At 34.1% G+C, this 21,080-nt stretch overlaps 1 protein-coding gene across 17 annotated transcripts in view; it reads left to right on the top strand.

The window, feature by feature from the left end:
• The window catches only part of HYCC2 (hyccin PI4KA lipid kinase complex subunit 2), a 68,352-nt gene extending 52,246 nt beyond the window's left edge, over positions 1–16,106 (top strand). For 14 of the 17 annotated variants that reach the window (XM_019726777.2, XM_074339831.1, XM_074339820.1 and 11 more), the window contains 6 exons: positions 758–853; positions 3,475–3,591; positions 7,032–7,119; positions 10,163–10,322; positions 11,069–11,236; positions 15,258–16,106. In XM_019726777.2, coding sequence (XP_019582336.1) covers positions 758–853; positions 3,475–3,591; positions 7,032–7,119; positions 10,163–10,322; positions 11,069–11,236; positions 15,258–15,856 — 1,228 coding nt within the window. In that variant the 3' untranslated portion in view covers positions 15,857–16,106. The remainder of the gene's footprint in view (positions 1–757; positions 854–3,474; positions 3,592–7,031; positions 7,120–10,162; positions 10,323–11,068; positions 11,237–15,257) is intronic. The other 3 variants (XM_019726780.2, XM_074339852.1, XM_074339855.1) reach the window with 1 other exon arrangement.
• The last annotated feature ends 4,974 nt before the right edge of the window (positions 16,107–21,080 follow it).

Raw genomic sequence — 21,080 nt, 5'->3', positions numbered from 1 at the left:
CCAAAGAGTTTCCATATATTCTTCACCACCCTATGGGAAGCTTTTTGAAAGAACAAATTCCCTGGGTCCTACCCCCAAAACTTCTAACTGGGTCAGTTTAGGTTGAGACACAGGAATATATTTTTCCAAAAGGTCCTTAAATAACTGTAATGTGCATCTAAGTTTAGGAGCCAATTTTTTAGACACTTAGAGCTACACAGATAAGGGAAAATTTCCTTTAACTTGGAAAATTAAGAATAGCTTTATGTCTAAGGTTAAAATTTGAGCCAGGACTTGAAAGCTTAGCAGGAGTTTCCCAAGTGAAAAGGTATGTTTTAGTAAGAAAGAGCAGCATGCATAAAAGGAAGTAATTATGAAAAGTTGTAGTATCTTCATGGAGTGGTAAGAAGATTGACATAGTGTGGTGTGTGTGGTAGGTAGTGGAGGGAAGGGAAGGTTGGAGATGTAGGTTGAGGGTGGATTTTAAAGGACCTTGTATATCATGAGTTTGGATTTTATCATGCAGTCAATAGGAACAGTGCACTCATGTAAATAGGGGAGTCATCTGTTCATGCATGATGGTTTCTTTTTTTGAGGAAGAACATATAGATGGAAACAGGGATATGACCTTTAAAAAAGAAAATGGAAATGGGGATCTCATTGAGGAGGATACTACAGTAATCTGATTGAGAAATCATGAAAATCAATATTAAAGCTTTGTTGTTACAACCATACAAGGAAGAAATTATCCTTTCCCTTTGTTTTTGTTTTTTTCTAGGTTTGAAGTACTGAGTTTTCTCATGTTGTGTTACAATTCTGCTATTGTGTATATGCCTGCTTCATCTTACCAGTCTCTTTGTCAGATGGGCTCCAGGTGAGAATAATAATTATCATTAATCTTCATAATTATTTATTTGACAAATATGTATTGAGCATATTCTCTGTAGTAGATACTGTTCTGATTTCTGGTGCTAGAGTAGTAAATAAAACTCATGGGGCTTACATTCCTGTAGGAATTGTTATCATCTTTCATGCATCATGACTTCCTGAAAATATTTCAGCATTAAAAAAGTGTTTTCTAGCTGAACATCAAGTTAAGCCAAGATGTCTTAAGTTTAAGGTAGTTTAGTGATAAACCTAATCACTGCCCTGATGCCAGTTTTTATAAATCATTTTGAGAGCTTTGAATAAATAGTCCTAAATGTGAAGACAGTCTTAAGGAATGTGAACATTTTCCTTTATATATTTCACAAATAACTGTCTCTGTTTTGGATAAGAAAATTAGCAGTAGTACTAATTATCTATATCTCATTTTTACTTGTATGTTCTAATCTTTACTTACTAAGTCAGAATTTCTAATAATTTGGACAGACCTGGACTGAAATTTAAACATCTACTATAGAAAGAAAATTTAAGTAATGTAAATATAAATCAGTTTGGAGACAGAGGACATTTAGAGTTACAGAATTTCAATAATAGAAGAAACCCTGAGTTTATCCTGTCCAACTGATTTTTACTTGAGGAAACTGAGCTGCTCAAAAGGGTTAAAAAGGCTTTATTGGTTTTCGGTTGCCACAAACTTAGCAGTTTAAAATAGCACACATTTATTATTTCACAGTGTCTGTGGGTCAGGAGTCTGGGCATTACTTAGCTGGGTTCTTTGCTTAGGGTCTTACAAAGCTGCAGTTAAGATGTCGTCTGGAGTTGCAGTTTTATCTGAGGCTCGATTGAGGAATTAAACACTTTGGTTGGCAGAATTCAGTTTCTGTAGTTTTAAGACTAAGGGCTTTGATTTCTTGTTGGCTGTCTGCTAATAAAGACCTCCCAATAGAGGCAGCCTACAACATGGCCGCTTACTTTTTCAAAGTAGACGAGTGAGAGAGTCCAGGAAGACTTGTACTACATTCTTAAATGACATAATCAGGTACACGTAATCATGGAAATCCCATCACATTTGCCATATTTTATTGGTTGGAAGCAAATCACAGGCCCTACCCACATTGTAGAAGAGGGAATGACACAGGATGTGAATACCAGGAAGGAGAGTCATAGAGGGCACAGCCTGCAAGGGTGGGTCTGTTCATCACAAATGCTTTGCTCAAGTTCTTGGCTGTTGCATTACTGGGAAGAGAGTGTGTGGTCCTGTTTATAACAAAACTCAATTTTGCTAGTTGGGGGAAGGCCAATCCAAGTTAGCTGTAAGTTTGATTTTATAGACTATCTTAAGTATATTATTTACACTTGCCTATAATAACATGATTAATGACTAACAAAGTTCTTATCTAGCCTAGATACTGTTCTCAAGAGAATACACTGTTTAAGTACTTACCGCCTATCTACAGATAAATTTATTTATAAGTGACTATTTCTGGTTCATTAAAACCAATCTGAATCTCTAATTGACAACATTATTATAGCATTTAATAAAGTTTCTTAAAACAAAAGGATGGCAGAGTTTAATGGTCCTCAAACTCACATATCCCCTAAATAATTTTGAAAAACTACGTACCCCTTGCACATTTTTAACATTTAAAATTTTTTATTCTATCTTAAATAGTAGCAAATGATATAATTTCTAGTATGTAAATATTGACATAAAAACAAATAGTGGTTGGGTCAATATTTTAAATGTATATGATATAAATACCACAGTGATCTGATACCCACCATCATCCATTTGAGGAATAAATGAACAATTTCTTCTTTAATAATCTGATCATTTTTCTTCTTGAAATTGAATTTCCATTATATTTCACCCACATAGTTTACCCTAATTTAATGCTATTTTATGCTTGTCTTTTATTGGTCACCTAATTATATATCTCTGCTGCAAATACATACACACACACACACACACACACACAGACACACACACACGTACTGAAATTTTAAAAAATTTCCTGAGACAATGATGCAGTAAAAACTGAAAAATTTCTTCTGGACTCACCATTACAAATATTTTAATAATTTATTAATATAATATAAGTATATTACAACTTTCACATAATTTTTTAAATTATTAAGCAGACTTTTTCTGGAAGCATCTCTTAAGGAAATGGAAGATAGAGGATTGTTTATGGGTACTTTGATTAAAAATGGCCTAACAAAATTCAGTATTTTGAAATGTCCCTTTATTTGCATTGAGATTTCTATATTTCCTACTAATTCTTCCTTATACAATTTGGGATACATGAAAGTTGATGCATTTCTTTTGTGAGGAGGGAGAAGGATGATTTTGAAAGATTCAGTTATTTGAGAAAGGTAGTTTTTATTGATATGGTCCACTAGAATGTATGTTTGATGAGATTTTATTTTTGTTTGTTTTTTTCTTTTTGTTCACAACTGTACGCCTAGGCCCAGGACAGTAACTGACACACAGCAGGCACTCAGTGAATGTTTGAGGAATAAATAATTGAACAAATGAATTTATGAAAGCAAAAATATTTGATTCAATGAAACAGGAAATCACTCATAATAAATACTGTATTTTCCTAGGGTTTGTGTGAGTGGGTTTCCACGGCAACATGAAAAACACTGGAAAGAACTCTGTGGTCGAATTGTATTGGATCCCGAATTTATGGTGCAACTTCTCACAGGAGTTTATTATGCCATGTAAGTAGGTAGACTATGAAATTGGGTGAATTCTTTCTAATTTTTGGAAACTTAATATTTCTCTTTTTTCCTTATCACTTGCACAACACTGAATCTTTTGTCCCATGATGAACCCATTATCTTGTTTTTCTAATATGAACTCCTCTTAGTACTTTTTTAATGAATACACTTCTAAGTTGAAAGCAATATAACTATTGAAGACAATTTGTTTTTTTTGAAGACAATTTTTATTGACCTATAACTGACATATAAGATTGTATTAGTTTTAGGTGTACAACATAATGATTAGTTATATTGTGTATTGTGAAATGATTATCACAATAAGTTTAATTGACATCTATTACCACACATAATTACAACTGGAAGTTTGTACCTTTTGTCCCCCTTCACCCAACCTCTACCTCTGGCAAATACCAATCTAGTTGCTGTATCTATGAATTTGAGGTTTGTTTCGTTTTTTGTTTTAGATTCTACGTATAAGTGAGATCATACAGTATTTGTGTTTCTTGGTCTAATTTGTTTCTCTTAGCATAATGCTCTTAAGGTCCTTCCACGTTGTCACAAATGGCAGGATTTCCTTTTTTTATGGCTGAATAATATTCGCGCGTGTGTGTGTGTGTGTGTGTGTGTGTGTGTGTGTGTGTATATACGTATACGTATACGTACATATACAACACAGTTAGGTTGTCTCCATGTCTTGGCTATTGTAAATAATGCTGTAATGAACATGGGGTGCAGATATCTTCTTGAGATAATTATTTTGTTTTCTTCGGATATATAGACATTGAATTACTGGATTATATGATAGGTCTACTTTTAATTTTTTGAGGAACCTCCATACTATTTTCTATAGTGGCTGCACCAATTTAAATTCCCACTAATGGTGCAGAGGGGGTTCCTTTTTCTCCACATTCTCATTAATACTTGTTACTGCTTTTCATTTTGATAATAGCCTTTCTAACAGCTGTGAGGTGATACCTAATTATAGTTCTGGTTTGCATTTCCCTGATGATTAGTAATGCAGAGCACCTTTTCATGTACCTGTTGGCCATTTGTATGTCTTTGGGGAAAAGTCTGCATATTTAGATCCTTTGCCCTTTTTTAATTGGATTATTTGGTGTTTTTTTGTATTGAATGTTATGAGTTCTTTATATGTTTTGGATGTTAACCTTTTATCAAATACATGATTTGCAAATATTTTCTCCCATTTCATAGGGTACCTTTTCATTTTGTTGATGGTGTCCTTTGTTGTGCAGAAGCTTTTTAGTTTGATTGCAATCCCGCTTGTTTATTTTTGCTTTCATTGCAGTTGAGTTTGGTGTCAAATCCAAAAAAATCATTGCCAAAACTAGCATCAAAGGAGCTTACCGCCTTTGTTTTCTTCTAGGAGTTTTACGGTTTCAGTTCTCACCTTCAAGTCTTCAATCCATTTTAAGTTGATTTTTTGTGTGTGGCATAAGATAGTGATCCAGTTTCATTCTTTTGCATGTGGCTGTTCAGTTTTCCCAAAACCATTTACTGAAGAGACTGTCCTTTCCCTAGTGTATATTCTTGGATCCTTTATTGTAAATTAGTTGACTATATATGCGTGAGTTTATTTCTGGGTTCTGTATTCTGTTCCATTTATCTATGTGTGTTTTTATGCCAGTACCACACTGTTTTGATTACCATAGCTTCGTAATATACTTTGAAATCAGGAAGCATGATTCTTCCAGCTTTGTTCTTCTTTGTTGAGATTGCTTTGGCTATTCAGGGTCTTTTGTGTTTCCATACAAATTTTTAGGATTGTTTGTTCTATTACTGTGAAAAATGCCATCAGAAATTAGATAGGGGTTACATTGAATCTATACATTGCTTTGTATGGACATTTTAACAATACTAATTCTTCCAATTCATGAGCACAGAATATCTTCACACTTATTTATATTCTTCAATTTCTTTCATCAATTTATAAAAACTAAGTGTGCAGCATACTGGTCTTTTGCCTCCTTGGTTAAATTTATTCCTAGCTTTTTTGTTTTTTTGTTTTTTTGATGTAATCGTAAAGGGGACTATTTTCTTAATTTCTCTTTTGGACAGTTTTGTTATTAGTGCATAGAAATGTAACTGATTTTAGTATATTGATTTTTGTATCCTGCAACTTTACTGGATCCATTTATTAATTCGAACACCTTTTTGGTGGGCTCTTTAGGGTTTTCTGTATGTAATATGTAATTTGCAAATAGAGACAGTTTTACTTCTTTCTTTCAGATTTGGTTGCCTTTTACTTCTTTTTTTTGCCTTTTTGCTCTGACAAGGACTTCCAATACGATGTTGAATAAAAGTGGCAAAAGTGGGCGTCCTTATCTTGTTCCTGATCTTAGAGGAAAAGCTTTCAGTTTTTCACTATTGAGTATGCTGTTAGCTGTGGGCTTGTCATATATATGGCCTTTGTTATGTTGAAGTACATCCCCTCTATACCTACTTTGTTGAGAGTTTTTATCATGAATGGATGTTGAATTTTGTCTAATGCTTATTTTGCATCCATTGAGATAATAATATGATTTTTATCACTCATTTTGTTAATACAGTATATCACATTGATTGAATTGCAGATGTTTAACCATCCTTGCATCCCAGGGATAAATCCCACTTGATCATGCTATATAATGTTTTTAATGTACTGTTGAATTAGGTTTGCTAAAATTGTTTTTGAGGAATTTCGCATCTATGTTCATCAGATATATTGGCCTATAATTTTCTTTTCTTGCAGTCTTGTCTGGTTTTGGTATCAGGGTAATGCTGGCCTTATGAGTTTGGAAGTATTCCCTCTTCTTCTGTTTTTTGGAAGAGTTTGAAAAGGATTGATGCTAATTTTTAAAAAAATGTTTGGTAGAATTCACCCATGAAGCCGTCTGGTCCTGGACTTTTGTTTATTGGGAGGTTTTTGATTGCTGAGTCAATCTCCTTACTAGTAATCAGTCAGTTCAGAGTTTCTGTTTCTTCATGATTCAGTCTTGGTAGGTTGTATGTTTCTAGGAATTTATTTATTTCTTCTAGGTTGTCCAATATGTTGGTGTATAATTGTTCGTAGTCCTTTTAGTACTTTTAAAATAGCCAAAATATAATGAGTTACTAAATTAGAGTGTAGAAATTGTCAGGTTTTCTTTATCAAAAACTGTATATATAGTTTATAATCCTGGTTTTCATGAATACATTAAATAGATTACCATAAATATCAACACATGATAAAAAACAATTTATATGAAGAGATACCTGTAAACTGTTTTAAATGTTAATATCTTGTAACCAAATTAGGATGGGTTAGAAATGACTTGTGTAAAAATTGATATGAAAATCTTGTTTCAGAACCAAAATAGTAGGACTTCGAACAATAAAAAGGTTATTATTAGATATTAGAGATATTTGCTAAAGCTAGTGAACAATCTGCTTCTCCTTAGGTATAATGGGCAGTGGGACCTTGGCCAGGAAGTCCTTGATGACATCATTTATAGAGCTCAGCTAGAACTCTTTTCTCAACCACTATTGGTAAGTGACAATGTTTACTTTTTATTAAACATACCTGTGCCTATAAAGGGCACTAGTGAGTAAAAAAATTTAATATGTAATATATGAGGCAATCCAAATTGTCGAGGGAAAAAGGTTTATTCCACAACAACAGTTAGTAAACTGTAGGAGAGAAAACAAAATAAAATTCAAATAAATTAGAAAATTAAATGTTTTGAAGTCCTTTAGGAAAAGAAAGAAGAAAAGTTTGTATTTACTCAAATTTATAGAGAAGGAAGAACTTTCTAAGCTTAACTGATGAGACAAGTCACTAAAAAAGGTTGATGATTTTGTTTTGACCGCATAAAAACCTAAATTTTAAACCATCATTTCTTTTTAAAAAAAATTAATATGCAGTGCACAAACTGAGAAAAATATTCTCAACAATCATGACACGAAAGCCAATTAATATTTTGTTTATATAAAAAGATTTTATGCTCTTTTAAAATAAATATGTCTCCAAAGGGTAAATGATCAATTTAAAAACAAATGTAAACATCCAATAGTGAAGTAAAGAAGGCATTCTTTATGTTACCAATAGTAGTATAACACAACTCTGAACATCCCTCTGCAGAAGCCACTTGATAATGTATGTTTGTTTTTTTTGACCCACTATCCCATGTCTAGCAACATATCCCAGAAAACTACTTTAAATTTTTAAAAAAATATGTTGTAAGCATATTAGTGTTATTTATTTATTTTTTTTAATTTGTTTTTTATTGGGGAATGTTGGGGAACAGTGTTTTTCCAGGGTGCAGTTCAGCTCCAAGTCCAGTCGCCGTTTTCAATCTTAGTTGCAATGGGCGCAGTCCACCATCCCATGCAGGAATTGAACCGGCAACCCTGTTGTTAAGAGCTCGAACTCTAACCAACTGAGCCATCGTATTATTTTTAATTGCAAAGGAATCAAAACAATTTAAATGTTCCACAGCAGAGAATGATTAAGTTATATGATATTTACTTGATGAAATTATATATTTGAAAATTTATATTAAAATAAGATGCTAACTTGTGTTAAGTGGTAAAGCATTATACAGCTATTTTTTTTAAATCTAGACAGGACAGAGGAAACATACAAAATAGTTATCTAGGTGATTCAACTGTAGATGATTTTTTATTTCTTTGCAATTTTCTGTGTTTTCTAAGTTCTTTGTAGTATTTTTATAATGGTATTTTAAAAATGTTATTTATGTATTTTTACTTGCAGCACTTTAAGAGTACAATTTTTAAAGCCTTTTTTTCAAATCTTATATTGTAAGCTAAATCGAAATCTATTAAGATAACATTTACAATAATTCTTTAATATTTGAATTTCCATTTTTTTCTAGTATCATCATCCCTAATTTTACTCTAAGGGTTACATTAAAACAAATGGCTAACAAGATTAAAAATTACATCATCATCATAATACCTTGCATTTATGAGACTCTATATTTAAAGATTTTATTGGGGAAGGGGTACAGGACTTTATTGGGGAACAGTGTGTACTTCCAGGATTTTTTCCAAGTCAAGTTGTTGTCCTTTCAGTCTTAGTTGTGGAGGGCGCAGCTCAGTTCCATGCCCAGTTGCCGTTGTTAGTTGCAGGGAGTTGCACCATCCCTTGCAGGAGTCGAGGAGTCAAACCAGCAACCCTGTGGTTGAGAGCCCGCACTGCAACCAACTGAGCCATTCGGGAGCTCAGCTGCAGCTCAGCTCAAGGTGCTGTGTTCAATCTTAGTTGTAGGGGGCGGAGCCCACCATCCCTTGCGGGAGTCGAGGAATTGAACCAGCAACCTTGTGGTTGAGAGCCCACTGACCTATGTGGGAATTGAACCAGCAGCCTTCAGTGTTAGGAACATGGAGCTCCAACCGCCTGAGCTACCGGGCTGGCCCCAGAGACTCTTTAAATTCATACTTTTATCTTTGTAACAGTTTTATGAATTACGTACAGGGGCATTTCCAAGATAATATAGATTAAGAGATTAGTAATCTCTAGTCCTGGACTAGTTCTATATTATTAAGGGTCTCTGAGAGACCCAATAAATAACACTCCTTTTCTCTATTCAAATCTAGAGCCAGCTGATAAATAGATAAAATAGTTGGCAAATATAGAAACAAGCATCGTCTTTACTACTGATAAAAGATGAATGTAAAGACTCAACTCCCCACCCCTCAGTCTAGACCAGGAGTGTCCAAACTTTTTTCAACGTTTTTCACCAAGGGCCATATGCGGTAAAATACACAAACAGCCGGGCCACTCACTCGAGGTGAGGTACATATTGCCTCACCTGGTTTATTTAAGTAAACTAAATACATTTTTGGAATTTGCTGCGGGCCAATTAAAAATGGATTGCGGGCCGCAGTTGGCCCGCGGGCCGCAGTTTGGACACCCCTGGTCTAGACCTTGGTGGAGAGAATGTTTGACTTGGTAGAACAGGCACACTGAACCCAGGTTGCTACATTCCACTTGTCCTTGTCCAAGTGGAGAGGGAGGAGAAAGACAATTCTTTATGCCAAGATCTTTGCCAGATTAGCACTACCCAGTTAAGAAACATGTACTGGTGAATGGCAGTTACTCTCTAACCAGATACTTCACTCTCCTCCATGGAAAGCAGACAGGGATGGGACAAAATGCCAGATGTGTTTGGGGAAAATCTCTTAGGGAAACAAAGAAGTGGAAAAAAGGCTAATTTTTTTATTAAAGATTAAATTTTGCAAGTTATTTATCATCTGAAGAATGAGAAACTCCACTTTTTCTTCTGTTAGGGTTCAAAGTTAAACAATCTTTCCTTCTTTGGAATGCTTTTTCTCTTTGAAAATCAACAACTCCAAGGAATTGGTGGGGTGACTCACATTTTTAAAAATAAATTCTCGTTTAAAAAAGCCTACCTAGAAGAAGACAGAACAATGAAGATACAAATATTTCTGCCACATGGTACTTTTATACTACAAGTCTTAAATACATATTCAAAAAAATTATGGAAACAGGAAGTGTAAAATAAGTATATTGGATGTAAATATGTATAGACTTATATTATCATTTTAGGTTGCCAATGCCATGAAAAACTCATTACCATTTGATGCTCCTGATTCTTCACAAGAAGGCCAGAAAGTTCTTAAAGTGGAAGTCACTCCAACAGTGCCGAGGATTTCTCGGACTGCGATTACAACAGCTTCCATCCGTCGCCACAGATGGAGGCGAGAAGGTGAGTACACCCTATAACCTACTCATGGATTCAAGTAAATTTATCACTGTTTTAATAAGCTATATTAACACATGATATTATAGTAGTCTATATAATTAAAATTGTTTAGTTTATAAAGGTAGCACTAGAAATGTGGTTTAAATGCCTAAATTTATTTTAATACAAATGTTTTAAAACTAAAGTAGAAAGATGTTATTTAGAATGCTCTATGAATGTTATAACAGAAGATAAGATCAACTTAATTTTTGTCTCTTTTTTGAGCTAGTAATAGCAATAGGAAAGAAGTTTCTTTAAGCGTATTACTTTACGGGGAAAAAGGTGCCTGTATGAGCATTGTGGGAGAAAATTATATAATTAGCCAAACTAATGGTATAATAATATAGGCTATCCATAAAAAAATTGATTACAGTTTTCAGATTTTTGTCTTTGCTTTTCTTTTTTCAGTAAGTGCTGAATCCAGCAGTATTTCATAGGTATATGGTACTTGAATGGTCAAGCTGTCTTGCCTAAAAGATATTAATTGCAATTTTAATGATCCCTATTTTTCTGTCCTATTCATTTGCAAACCTCCCATTATTCATCTGCTGCCTTATGTGTGTGTATGCTGTGCACACACATGTAACTATTAAATAGTATTTATGTTTATATCCTATCCATATATACATTCTCTTATCTGCCTGGGTCAGAATGCTCAGAAAAGAATAGAGCAGCACAAAAGCACTAAAATCTTATATGTTGAATCCCAGATGGCTTTGACTTCTCAAACGAGGCTGACTCGAGTATTCCTGGCTCCCCGATCCAACACGGCTCCACTGACCTAGGGATCAAACGTGTGCACGAGGGGGAGGTGCTGGTGCGCAGGACCCCTGAGCACGGCTCACCGGAGCCCAACTCAGCAGCAGCCACAACAGAGGGTAGGACAGAGATGAGGAGACAGAAGTCAGTGAGGCAGTTGCTGGAGAAGGATCCCGGTTCTCTGTCCCCAAGCAGAACAACTTTCCATTCTAGTTTGTTTCCACTACGCCAGAGTGTGTTAGCTCCTCCTTACAAAGCACAACCCCCTATTTCCTAGTGCCAGGTCAAGTACAATCTTTAGTTACCATTTGTGCTGGCCTGGAGTCTGCATTGCTGTGTAATCAAAGAACAGCTTGGCATGGCTACTAACGACAGAGGCCTGTCTCCAACAGGTCTGCAAATGCTTGGAGTTGTTTTCATTACTGAGCATGTTTATTCTAACATTAGGAAAGGAAAAATGCACCCAATGGACATGAGCGTTATTAGTCACTATGAATTGATTTAATTCCTGTAATAATTTATTCTTTAAAAATACATGAGGAGAGTTTTAAAGCATTAATATATTATCTTTGAGAAATTGGACTAAAGTGGAGCCAGAGATTTATCTCTAATCCCAGGGTGGTCAATTAAGAGTTTCTTATGTCTTTGACAGAGTAAACTGGTATTGATTGGATTTTTATAATCTGTGGGTCAAGTTGCCTGAGTCTAGCTAATAAACTATTGACATCTTTCCTCTTTAAATATACTATCCTGGTGCACACTACATTTTATCATTTATTATAAATAATGATTGTCTTATATAGCTCCCAAACAGAATTGAAATGTATTATTTAGAGGTCAGGTATCCTAGTAGATCATTGTTTCTACAATGTAGGTATATCAAAATGAGAATTCTCCCCTCCTCGCCCCCCCAAAACTTCCATTGCCCTCCACCACCACCACCACCCACTCCCCACCCCCGCCCATTACCACCACCGCTATCTATAAAAGAACACTTCTCTCTGGTAGGAAAGTGTTTATTTGCTGCTTTACATGTGATGCCAAAGGAGTTGGCTTTTTAAAAGAGGGGACTGTAGCCTAATTGTTTTTTCATTAGTGAATGTCTTGCTACTGTGGAAATTTTACACTAATTTGTGAAATAAAGCAAGTAGTTTTAAAATAGGTTACATATTTTTACTTATTTCAAAGACCAAACATTCATGAAAGCAGTTACCTTCCACCTTAAGGAAGTCTCTTGCTCTTTGGTGCATTAAAAATTTGAGCATGCTCAGTAAGAATCTAAATCTACCCTCTATTCCCTTGCCCATTTGCCTAGATTGACTTTACTTCATTTAACAGTGTTGCATGTGCATGATCTAGGTGACCCAAAGAGTTGGAGCTGTTTTACAGGGATCCTGTGGAAGATGCAGCCTTCCCTTTTCTTTTTTTTCTGTATCTCTTTGTTATCCATGGGAGTCAGTTTTATCTTGTACAAAGGCATAAAAATAAGTATATGACTAGGTATTGAACCCAGACTTGACCTAAATTGAACAACATCCTATTTTTCAACGTTCCAGATTACTAAATGAGCCATTTGATTGTGTATCTACTACCTTTGTTAGAATGTTGGAGTATTTATGCTAAATGTAGTAGTACTATGTTAATTAACACCTGATGAAATTCTAGAAAGTGTGGGATAAGGTTGAAACATTTCTTCCATTTTATCAAAAGCCATACACTTTGAAAAAGGAACCAAAATAGTTCCTTTAAATATCCAATTAAATAGTAAAATATTCTATTTTAACATATTACTGGTAGAAAATTTCAGTTTGTGAGTGTGGGGTATAGCTACAACGAAAGAGGGATGAGTTCCTTCAGTGTGTTTGAAATTTTTCAAAAATTATTTTTCCTTTTAATCTAGATTAATTATAGCTTTAAATCAGTATTAGTAGAAGCTAAATTTATAAGAAAAGGCAGACATGAATGAAAAGTTCACTAAATATCCTTTTTGGTTGTCTCTTTTTTGGGTCATGAATAGTATTGTTAACCACCCAGGGAAAAAACTAGAAAGGAAAAAAGTTGTGAGACCCAGTTGCCTTTTTTATTCCTTGAGGTTTTTTAAACAGAAGGAAGGAAATTATTAAAACCTATGTAGAGTTTTGTTAATTCTGGTCTGATGGAGCTTTTGAATAAACATTGATAATTGACCTTTAAAAAAAGAAAACATGTTTTTTAGTATGGTGGTTTTAAATAGTTTTACAATTAATATTGTATTTATTATAAGTTGAAATTGAAGGGAATATGAGCCTATCACCTACCTTTATCCTGATTGTCAAGTAACATTTTATTTGTGATTTTTAAAGCTGGATTTAAAATTGTTAAACTGAGGGTGCCTGTGATTAAAGTTTAGTCCATTTCCACTATATTGAAAAAGTGTTTCTTAGTATATAAAATATCAGTAGATTCTCTTGCATGGTGACTTTTATGTTATCATCATTTCTTCAATGGCCATATTGCTTGGGCATCAGATCTGCATGTGGCAAGATTTAGATGCTAGCACTAAGTCTCTCAGTCTCCTTTCCTAATTATATACATATACAATAATAAATACATTTCTGTTCACTCCCAGTTTTATATTCAGTCCTGAATCAGTTACTATCCTTTTTTGGGCATTTTGAGTTCTTTATACAAATTGTAAGTAAATTGTAAGATGACATCATATGAATATAATTTAAAGTTTTGATTTTGAGATACATTATATACTATTCTTTTAAACAAGGGGTTGAGAGAAATGGTGTCAGCTGCATTTTCATGTGGCTTTGCATGATGATTAAACATTATTAAACTGCTGGATATAATAAACAAGGTGGCTTTTGCTTTAAGGATAGCCTATTTCATTCTTCTTTTGAAAGAAGGAAATAACTAATCCCTATGAGAAAATAGTGCTAAGAAAATATTTTTATTTTTCCAGGTACTGTGTTAAATAGATTATGTTTAAATATGTCACATATATTTTACTTATATAAACCTGTCTCAAAGTATTATTTGTATATATCTCTTTGCTAACATTTTATCTTAACTATAATATTGATATCTGTATGTCGATTCAGATTAAACTGTTTGCAGTCTGGTATACATACTTAATGACAGCAAACTGCTATCAGTTTTTCAAAGAAGCAAATGTATTACTTTCTAAGAGAATGTATTACTTTCATACTTTCAGTAAGAGAATTGGGCTTTCTAGAAACCCAAGCTAAATACATTATATATGCTTCTTCCCTTCTTACAAAATCCCAAGATAAGGATTCTTCATTAACTGCAGTTTCTGCCTGAAGCATAATGAGTCACTGTAGTATTTTGTGGTTATGAAAATAATACATCTCAAACTAAAAATCTAAAATATTACAAAAATACATAGTATAGGAAGTAAAAATTATTTCCTGCTGCTTCACTACTCTAATCAAGTATTTTCTTCACATTAACTGATCAAGAAAATATGGAAACCAGTGACTAGATATGTCCATAAGACAAAATACAATTATGAAGTTACTTGAAGCAATGTAGAATTTTTTAATTTAGAGTTAGAAAATTTACTAGTTCCATGTTAAAGGTATTAAAGCTATTGAAAAGCAGTTAGCTGTTGAATAAATATAAATTTTTATTGTAATTAAAAAGGGTTTGGCTTGTAGGGATTAATGTTTTTGGCATTATTCTGGGTGACTGAAGTTTAGAAGGGAGTCTGTTTTATGGTGGGCTAAGGAAGATACGAGGAAAATTTTATGTTTTTTTAAATAGCTGTAGTCCCCTCAAATTGGCAAGGGTGGATTATAAAGATTTATGACAACAAAATATTGTATTTGTATTTTACCTAAAGTTGTTTTGTATTTCTAAATATTGATAGTATACTGAGTTCATTTGTGGATAGTTTTATAAAAGCTGGACTAATGGAAGCTAAATGAACAGAATGAATACATATTATTCATTGTTGTTGTAGATTAAGGTTTCTTCCCCTAAATTATTTAGGGGAAGTGTTGATAGCAGGGCCATTGCCAACTTTTCCAAGAGATAAGGTCAGTTGAATTGTTATCCCCAGCTACTTATTATTTAACTATTTCTGAGTCTTTTTGATTTTTATTTATTTATTTATTTATTTTTTTTTAGGTGCTGAGGGTGTAAATGGAGAAGAGTCAGTAAACCTCAATGATGCAGATGAAGGATTTTCATCAGGGGCTTCCCTCAGCAGTCAGCCATTTGGGACCAAACCATCCTCCTCTTCTCAGAGGGGAAGCTTAAGGAAAGTAGCAACTGGGCGTTCAGTCAAGGACAAAGAAACAACCTCTGCCATCAAATCCAGTGAGAGCCCTCGAGATTCAGTAGTTCGCAGGCAGTATGTGCAGCAACCAACGGATCTTAGTGTAGATTCAATTGAGCTGACACCGATGAAGAAACACCTGAGTCTGCCTGCTGGCCAGGTGGTGCCAAAAACCAATAGTTTAAGTCTAATCCGGACAGCCAGTGCTTCCTCAAGTAAATCATTTGACTATGTAAATGGCAGTCAAGCAAGTACCAGCATTGGGGTTGGCATTGAGGGAGTTACTAATTTAGCAGCTAACAATGCTAATCGATACTCAACTATCAGTCTACAGGAAGACCGGCTAGGTCAAGCTGGAGAAGGTAAAGAGCTCCTCAGCCCAGGAGCTCCTTTAACCAAGCAGTCTCGATCCCCAAGTTTCAATATGCAGCTAATATCCCAGGTGTAGTTTTGACATCCTCTCTCAACTTTCTGCTTATCTTTTAAACTGAACATTTCATTGTGTAAGAAGAAACTTCATCCCACATTGTGAAAGTATTGGTCATCGTAATCAGATTTGATTTAGTTTAGGTGTATTCATACTGTATTTTGTATGGAAACAGCAATAAGGTTTTTTTCCCCCCCTCCCGATATTTTCTCTTCACCTATTCCTTGTAAATGTGTTTGTGAAGCAGTATAAAATATGTGCATTTTCCATGCCTTCCTTTCTCTTTGGGTGATGTGCAATCCATCATAGGCTGATCGGTCCCATTTCAACACTGTGAGACTGAGGATACTTTAGAGGAAATGGTGTATGTGATCCCTATGAAATGATTCTTTGGCTTTCGTTACAAAAAAACAAAACAAAAAAACGGGTTTGTTCTCATAATCTATAGAACTATGAAAATTACTGGGTCATTCTTTTTTCTCTCTTAACCAGGAGTGCCTCAGAGATCCTGCTATGACTTTGGACTTCTCTGAGTTTGTGCAATCATTTTCTGGAGAAGCATGGGGAAAGGTGGTAGACTGCTGCACTTTTTCATTAAAATGAGGGTGGCTCTTCCCTCCTCCCCCATCTCTTTTATCTCGAGGACACAAATGTTCAATTACTGAGGCATTTAAATCAAGTTGTGGCCACCTTCATTGGAGGGTAGGGCTCTAAGTTGATTGTGTAATTAATTGATAATGCACTTTCTCAATGGCTCTATAGTCATTATTAACATGCCTTCCCACCTCCCTACAGGGACATAAGGTCATTTCTGTCCTTCAAGTTTGAACAACTAACAAATCAGAGAATCCAAGGGGCATGTTCTATTTCCCAGGAATGACTGACACTTTGGTGCTGGGTTTTTGTGGGGGGAGGGGCCGGTTTTTGTTTAGCTTGTGTGGAATTGTGTGTGTGAGGGGAAATTTTGATTGGTTTTCTTTCTTTTCCTTTGTGAGCTGATGATGACTGAAGTAGAACAAGTACGTCTTCAGGTAAAGAAAGGGATTTCTCAACCTACTTTCTGTGATGTCAGACAATTGAAGAAACCCTTTCAGCTGCTTTCTAGATGTACCTAAATTCAGTCAGATATTTTAGATTAAGAAACCTGAAGTCCTGGTAGATCATATACTCCAAGGAAATACATCAGGGACAGATAATTGGCTGAAAACACTGACGCTTCAATGTGACACATTTTTATAGAACATTTTTACCAGGGGGTACTGACTTGATTTCTCCTACAAGGACCACACTGCCTTTGTGTTTAATGTAATGCAATTTGTGTACCTTCTAATCACATATCTGCAGAACTTTCTCATTTTTATAAAACTTTAAAATCATGCCAGTAAGCTAAATGTTGAATGTATGTAAAGTAGCATTTGGTAACTGTGCTACAAAAATGCATTATTGGTTAAAAAAAAAAAAATTAGTTCAGATTTGGTTGGTTAGATTTCATCATGACCTTTTCTGGGTCTCAGGCTCTAATACTTAACTGAAATAGAAGAGAATATATTTGGTTTTTGAAAATCAGTATGTTGTGACTTGAACTGCGATGTGTTATCCTTCCACAAAATACATCAGAGGTATTAGTGCTTTGTACATTTAGACATTTTTATTTTGTTATTGTGAAAGAAAAATATACTGAATTTATAGAAAGCAAGTATTCTCCTAATAACAAAGTTTAAAACTTTATCTCTACCAATTAAAATTATAGTAGATTTTGATAAAATAACCAGAAAAATGCCCCTTATTTTTTTCACGCCTATAAACCTACCCCCTCCTTTTTTGATTCTAAGAGGTTTTTTTGTTTGTTTTTTAAGGAATTTTCTGTTAGAATCTTTATAAGAACAATGAGATGCTTGTTTGAATTTGGTTGTCTGGAACATTTTTCAGCTCATGTTAAAGTGGAAAACTATAACCTAAACTAGTATCTACAACATTGCCAAAGTCTGGGGTAAAGCTAAAAGTTGACAAATAGAAATTTATTGGGGTGTGTGTGTGTGTGTGTGTGTGTGGTGTGTATATGTATATATCACAAAGACATATTTTAGGTATCTTTTACGTTGTCTAATTTAACTACGGAGATACCAGATAAATGAATTAAAAAGTAGCCAAAATAAATGAGGAGTAAAGATCTGTAACATACTAAGGAAAGCAAAGTTTCAGGTATGAAAGGAAAAGAACATTGTACTTACCAGGGAGTAAGAGCTTAGCCATGGCTGAAGGTCAGTTACTTTTATGGCAGAAATGCAGAGTTGATTTCGGAGGCTGAAGGATTGTTTTTAATTCAACAAGTTGTGCATTTATTGGCATCTAAATCTAGCATGATTCTGGCTAAAGCACACACACAAAAATACCAAATAATACCAAATTACAGCAAAAGCTGTAATAAATATTATAAGATCTGGCTGGTTTGTTAAAAATCTTGTATCTGAAAAGTTGGTTTTGAAAACTTTAAATTTAGAGGATTTCATTTATCTGTGTGTGTATACGTATGCATTTTTGTATGTATACATAACCCATTGATATTGAATGACCCTGTAACCTTTGTGTTCCATTCTTTTTAAGTGATGTGATTTGGCCCCAATGGAGAAAAATTTCATTTAGTTCAAACTTTGCATTCAGCATTTTAGAACAGATTTCCTGTGCAAGATATAGTTAAAATGGAATGAGTTAGTTTAACAAACCATAAGTCAAATTTTCTAAGAGAATTTTTATATTCATTTGCATTATTTACTGGCATTTAAAATAGTTGCCAGAGACACAACAGGTGTTACAAATATATGCCAGCAATATTCATACTTTATCTTTTAACAGCCTTTTGGTTTGTATTTCCTAACTTCCATTAAAAAACAAAAAAAAAGTCCTCTCATCTATGGAAAAACTAGATAGGGAGAAAATACTTGTTTTCTATAATAAAATAATTTGATTGATGACATCTATACCAGGTTGGATTAAGAAATACAAAGAAATATCTGAAGGTTTTGGGAACTCGTTTCTCTGACATTTGTTTGAAATCATGTTACTAGAAAGCAAACTAAAATATAAAGTGAAAAGCTAACTTAGAAATAAGATTTTTAAATATAAAAATATTTTAGAAGGTGGAGGGGAAATGGTTCTAATTTGAAATCCTGACCCCTACCCCTCTGGTTATTCTTCTGTGCCTATTTATTATAGAGTCAGAATTTTTGTGCTAGCAGAGACCCTAGAGATAATCTTGCTAGTCTCCTAATACCCCCATCCCCATATCCATCCTCAGGAAACTGAGGCTCAAAAAGTTTGTGACGTGATCAAAGTCACATACCTAAGAAGCAGAGCCAGAATCAAACTCCTATCTCCCATCAAATGCATGTTAACACCCCACTGCCCCCCTTTTCTTGTACTATGGTGAAAGTGTTATGTAACACTTCATTTCAGCAGTTTCTGTACAGTTCTGGTCTAGTAGTTGGTGAATACAGCACATTAAGTATTAAATCCAGAAAAAACTGTAGAGTAATAAACACAGATGGGAAAGTGTTGGAAATGTAGGTACCTATACCACAGATATAAGGATAGATACATTTTTCTTATTCTAATTTATGCCTTACTATTTTCTTCCACATAAGAGTTGTATGCTGCCATTTTATAGTTAATTATATTGCTGGGAATTTATTTAAATGCAAAAATAAACACAATGAAATGGCTTTCATCAGTGTTTCTAGCTCTTTTAAAGTACTTTTTGAATCTGGCAGCTTTCACAGTCACCTAGGTGGCAAGTTAATTATATTGCACAACGGAGTTTTGCACAATGGAGTGCACAGTCTTTGCAAAGATTAAATTTGATTCCATTCGTTTCTAATGTCAAAAGAGATTGAACCTTCCTTGTGCTTAGAGCAGATAGATTAAAAACATTTTCTTATGTGATTGAAAAAGGTTTGTAGTGCAAAGCTTATGATTCCGTAATGGAGTGGTGACCATCATGCCATTTAAAGTGTATATACCATGTGAAATGTCTTAAATGTGGTAGTCTCAGCTATATAAACTCAGTATTTCCAACCTGTATTCTCAAATTCCACTTAGTAGCTTTAAATTAATTATAATTATTTATTAGATACTGGAATACTGAGAATAACTCCTGTCAGATTGTTTTGTTTGCACTATATTTGTGAATATTTTGACGAAGTGGGGTGTTTTTCCTACCTCACTTTGTGAGGTTTTTGTGGGTCCGTTTTTGAGTAATTCAGTTGTTGACAATCAGTTGTCTCGTTTAATTCTCTGCATGTTTGTAAGTAAAAAAGATTAGTATGTGTCTTTAGGGTGTAGTACACTATTTATACAAACCCTGGCAAGGAGGATCTCTCCATTTCTGATCTTGGATTACAAAGTAAGTTTTATTTTTTTCAATCAGTATTTCAGTTTAAAAATGTTTAACAGGTCATGCCAGTGGTTGGAAAATCTGTAAGAATTTTAGAGCAACTTTTCTATACTATGGCAATGTTAAACAGTCTGAACATGATAGTTTTTATCTTTCAAGTTGAATGATTATTGTCATGTTTCAAACCACTAAGTCGGTTAAGACACTTATTTGTAATACTTTCATTTTTTAAAAAGTGCTTTTTAGAAACTTGTTTGAAAACCAACTAGATATTATCGATAACTTTAAATATTAACATATTTGCCAGATTATAAAATGGAATGCAGTGTAAAATTGTTAACAGTGCTAATAAAATCATAGTGAGTTACTAGATTGGTACAATTTCCCATTGCCAAGGTGATTATGTTGATTAATGTAAGACATAAATTTTAGTATTACCTGTATTGTATACCTAATGAGTATATCATACTGGAACTGACCATACATAGGAAATACTATTCATAGAGTCAACCAATGTGCACTTAAACTATATTAGATTTTTATTGGTGCCAGAAATTTGTGTGGTGATCCCAAGCCATGAGAATTAGAGGAATCATCATCACCCAAACTTCTTCTGCCCGTGTAGGCACATTCCTTCTAAACCTGACAATAAAAACCACAAAAGTTTGGTAACTTCAGTCTCTTTAGTATTTTTGTATTCTTAGCCATTGGTCACATTAGAAAGCTAGGAATGATTTGAAATGTTAATAACTGGCAGCGTAGTACAGAAATGTAAGTTCTGTGTTTTGCTTCTGAATTTTGAGAAAATGTTTACAAATTAAGGCACATTGAGATGTCTGCTGTTATGCTATTATA

Source organism: Rhinolophus sinicus, linkage group LG01, assembly GCF_036562045.2.
Source record: "Rhinolophus sinicus isolate RSC01 linkage group LG01, ASM3656204v1, whole genome shotgun sequence".
In the NCBI taxonomy this organism is placed as follows: Eukaryota; Metazoa; Chordata; class Mammalia; order Chiroptera; family Rhinolophidae; genus Rhinolophus; species Rhinolophus sinicus.
Note: the sequence above shows the minus strand (reverse complement) of the source record. Positions and strands in the feature narration are given on the sequence as shown.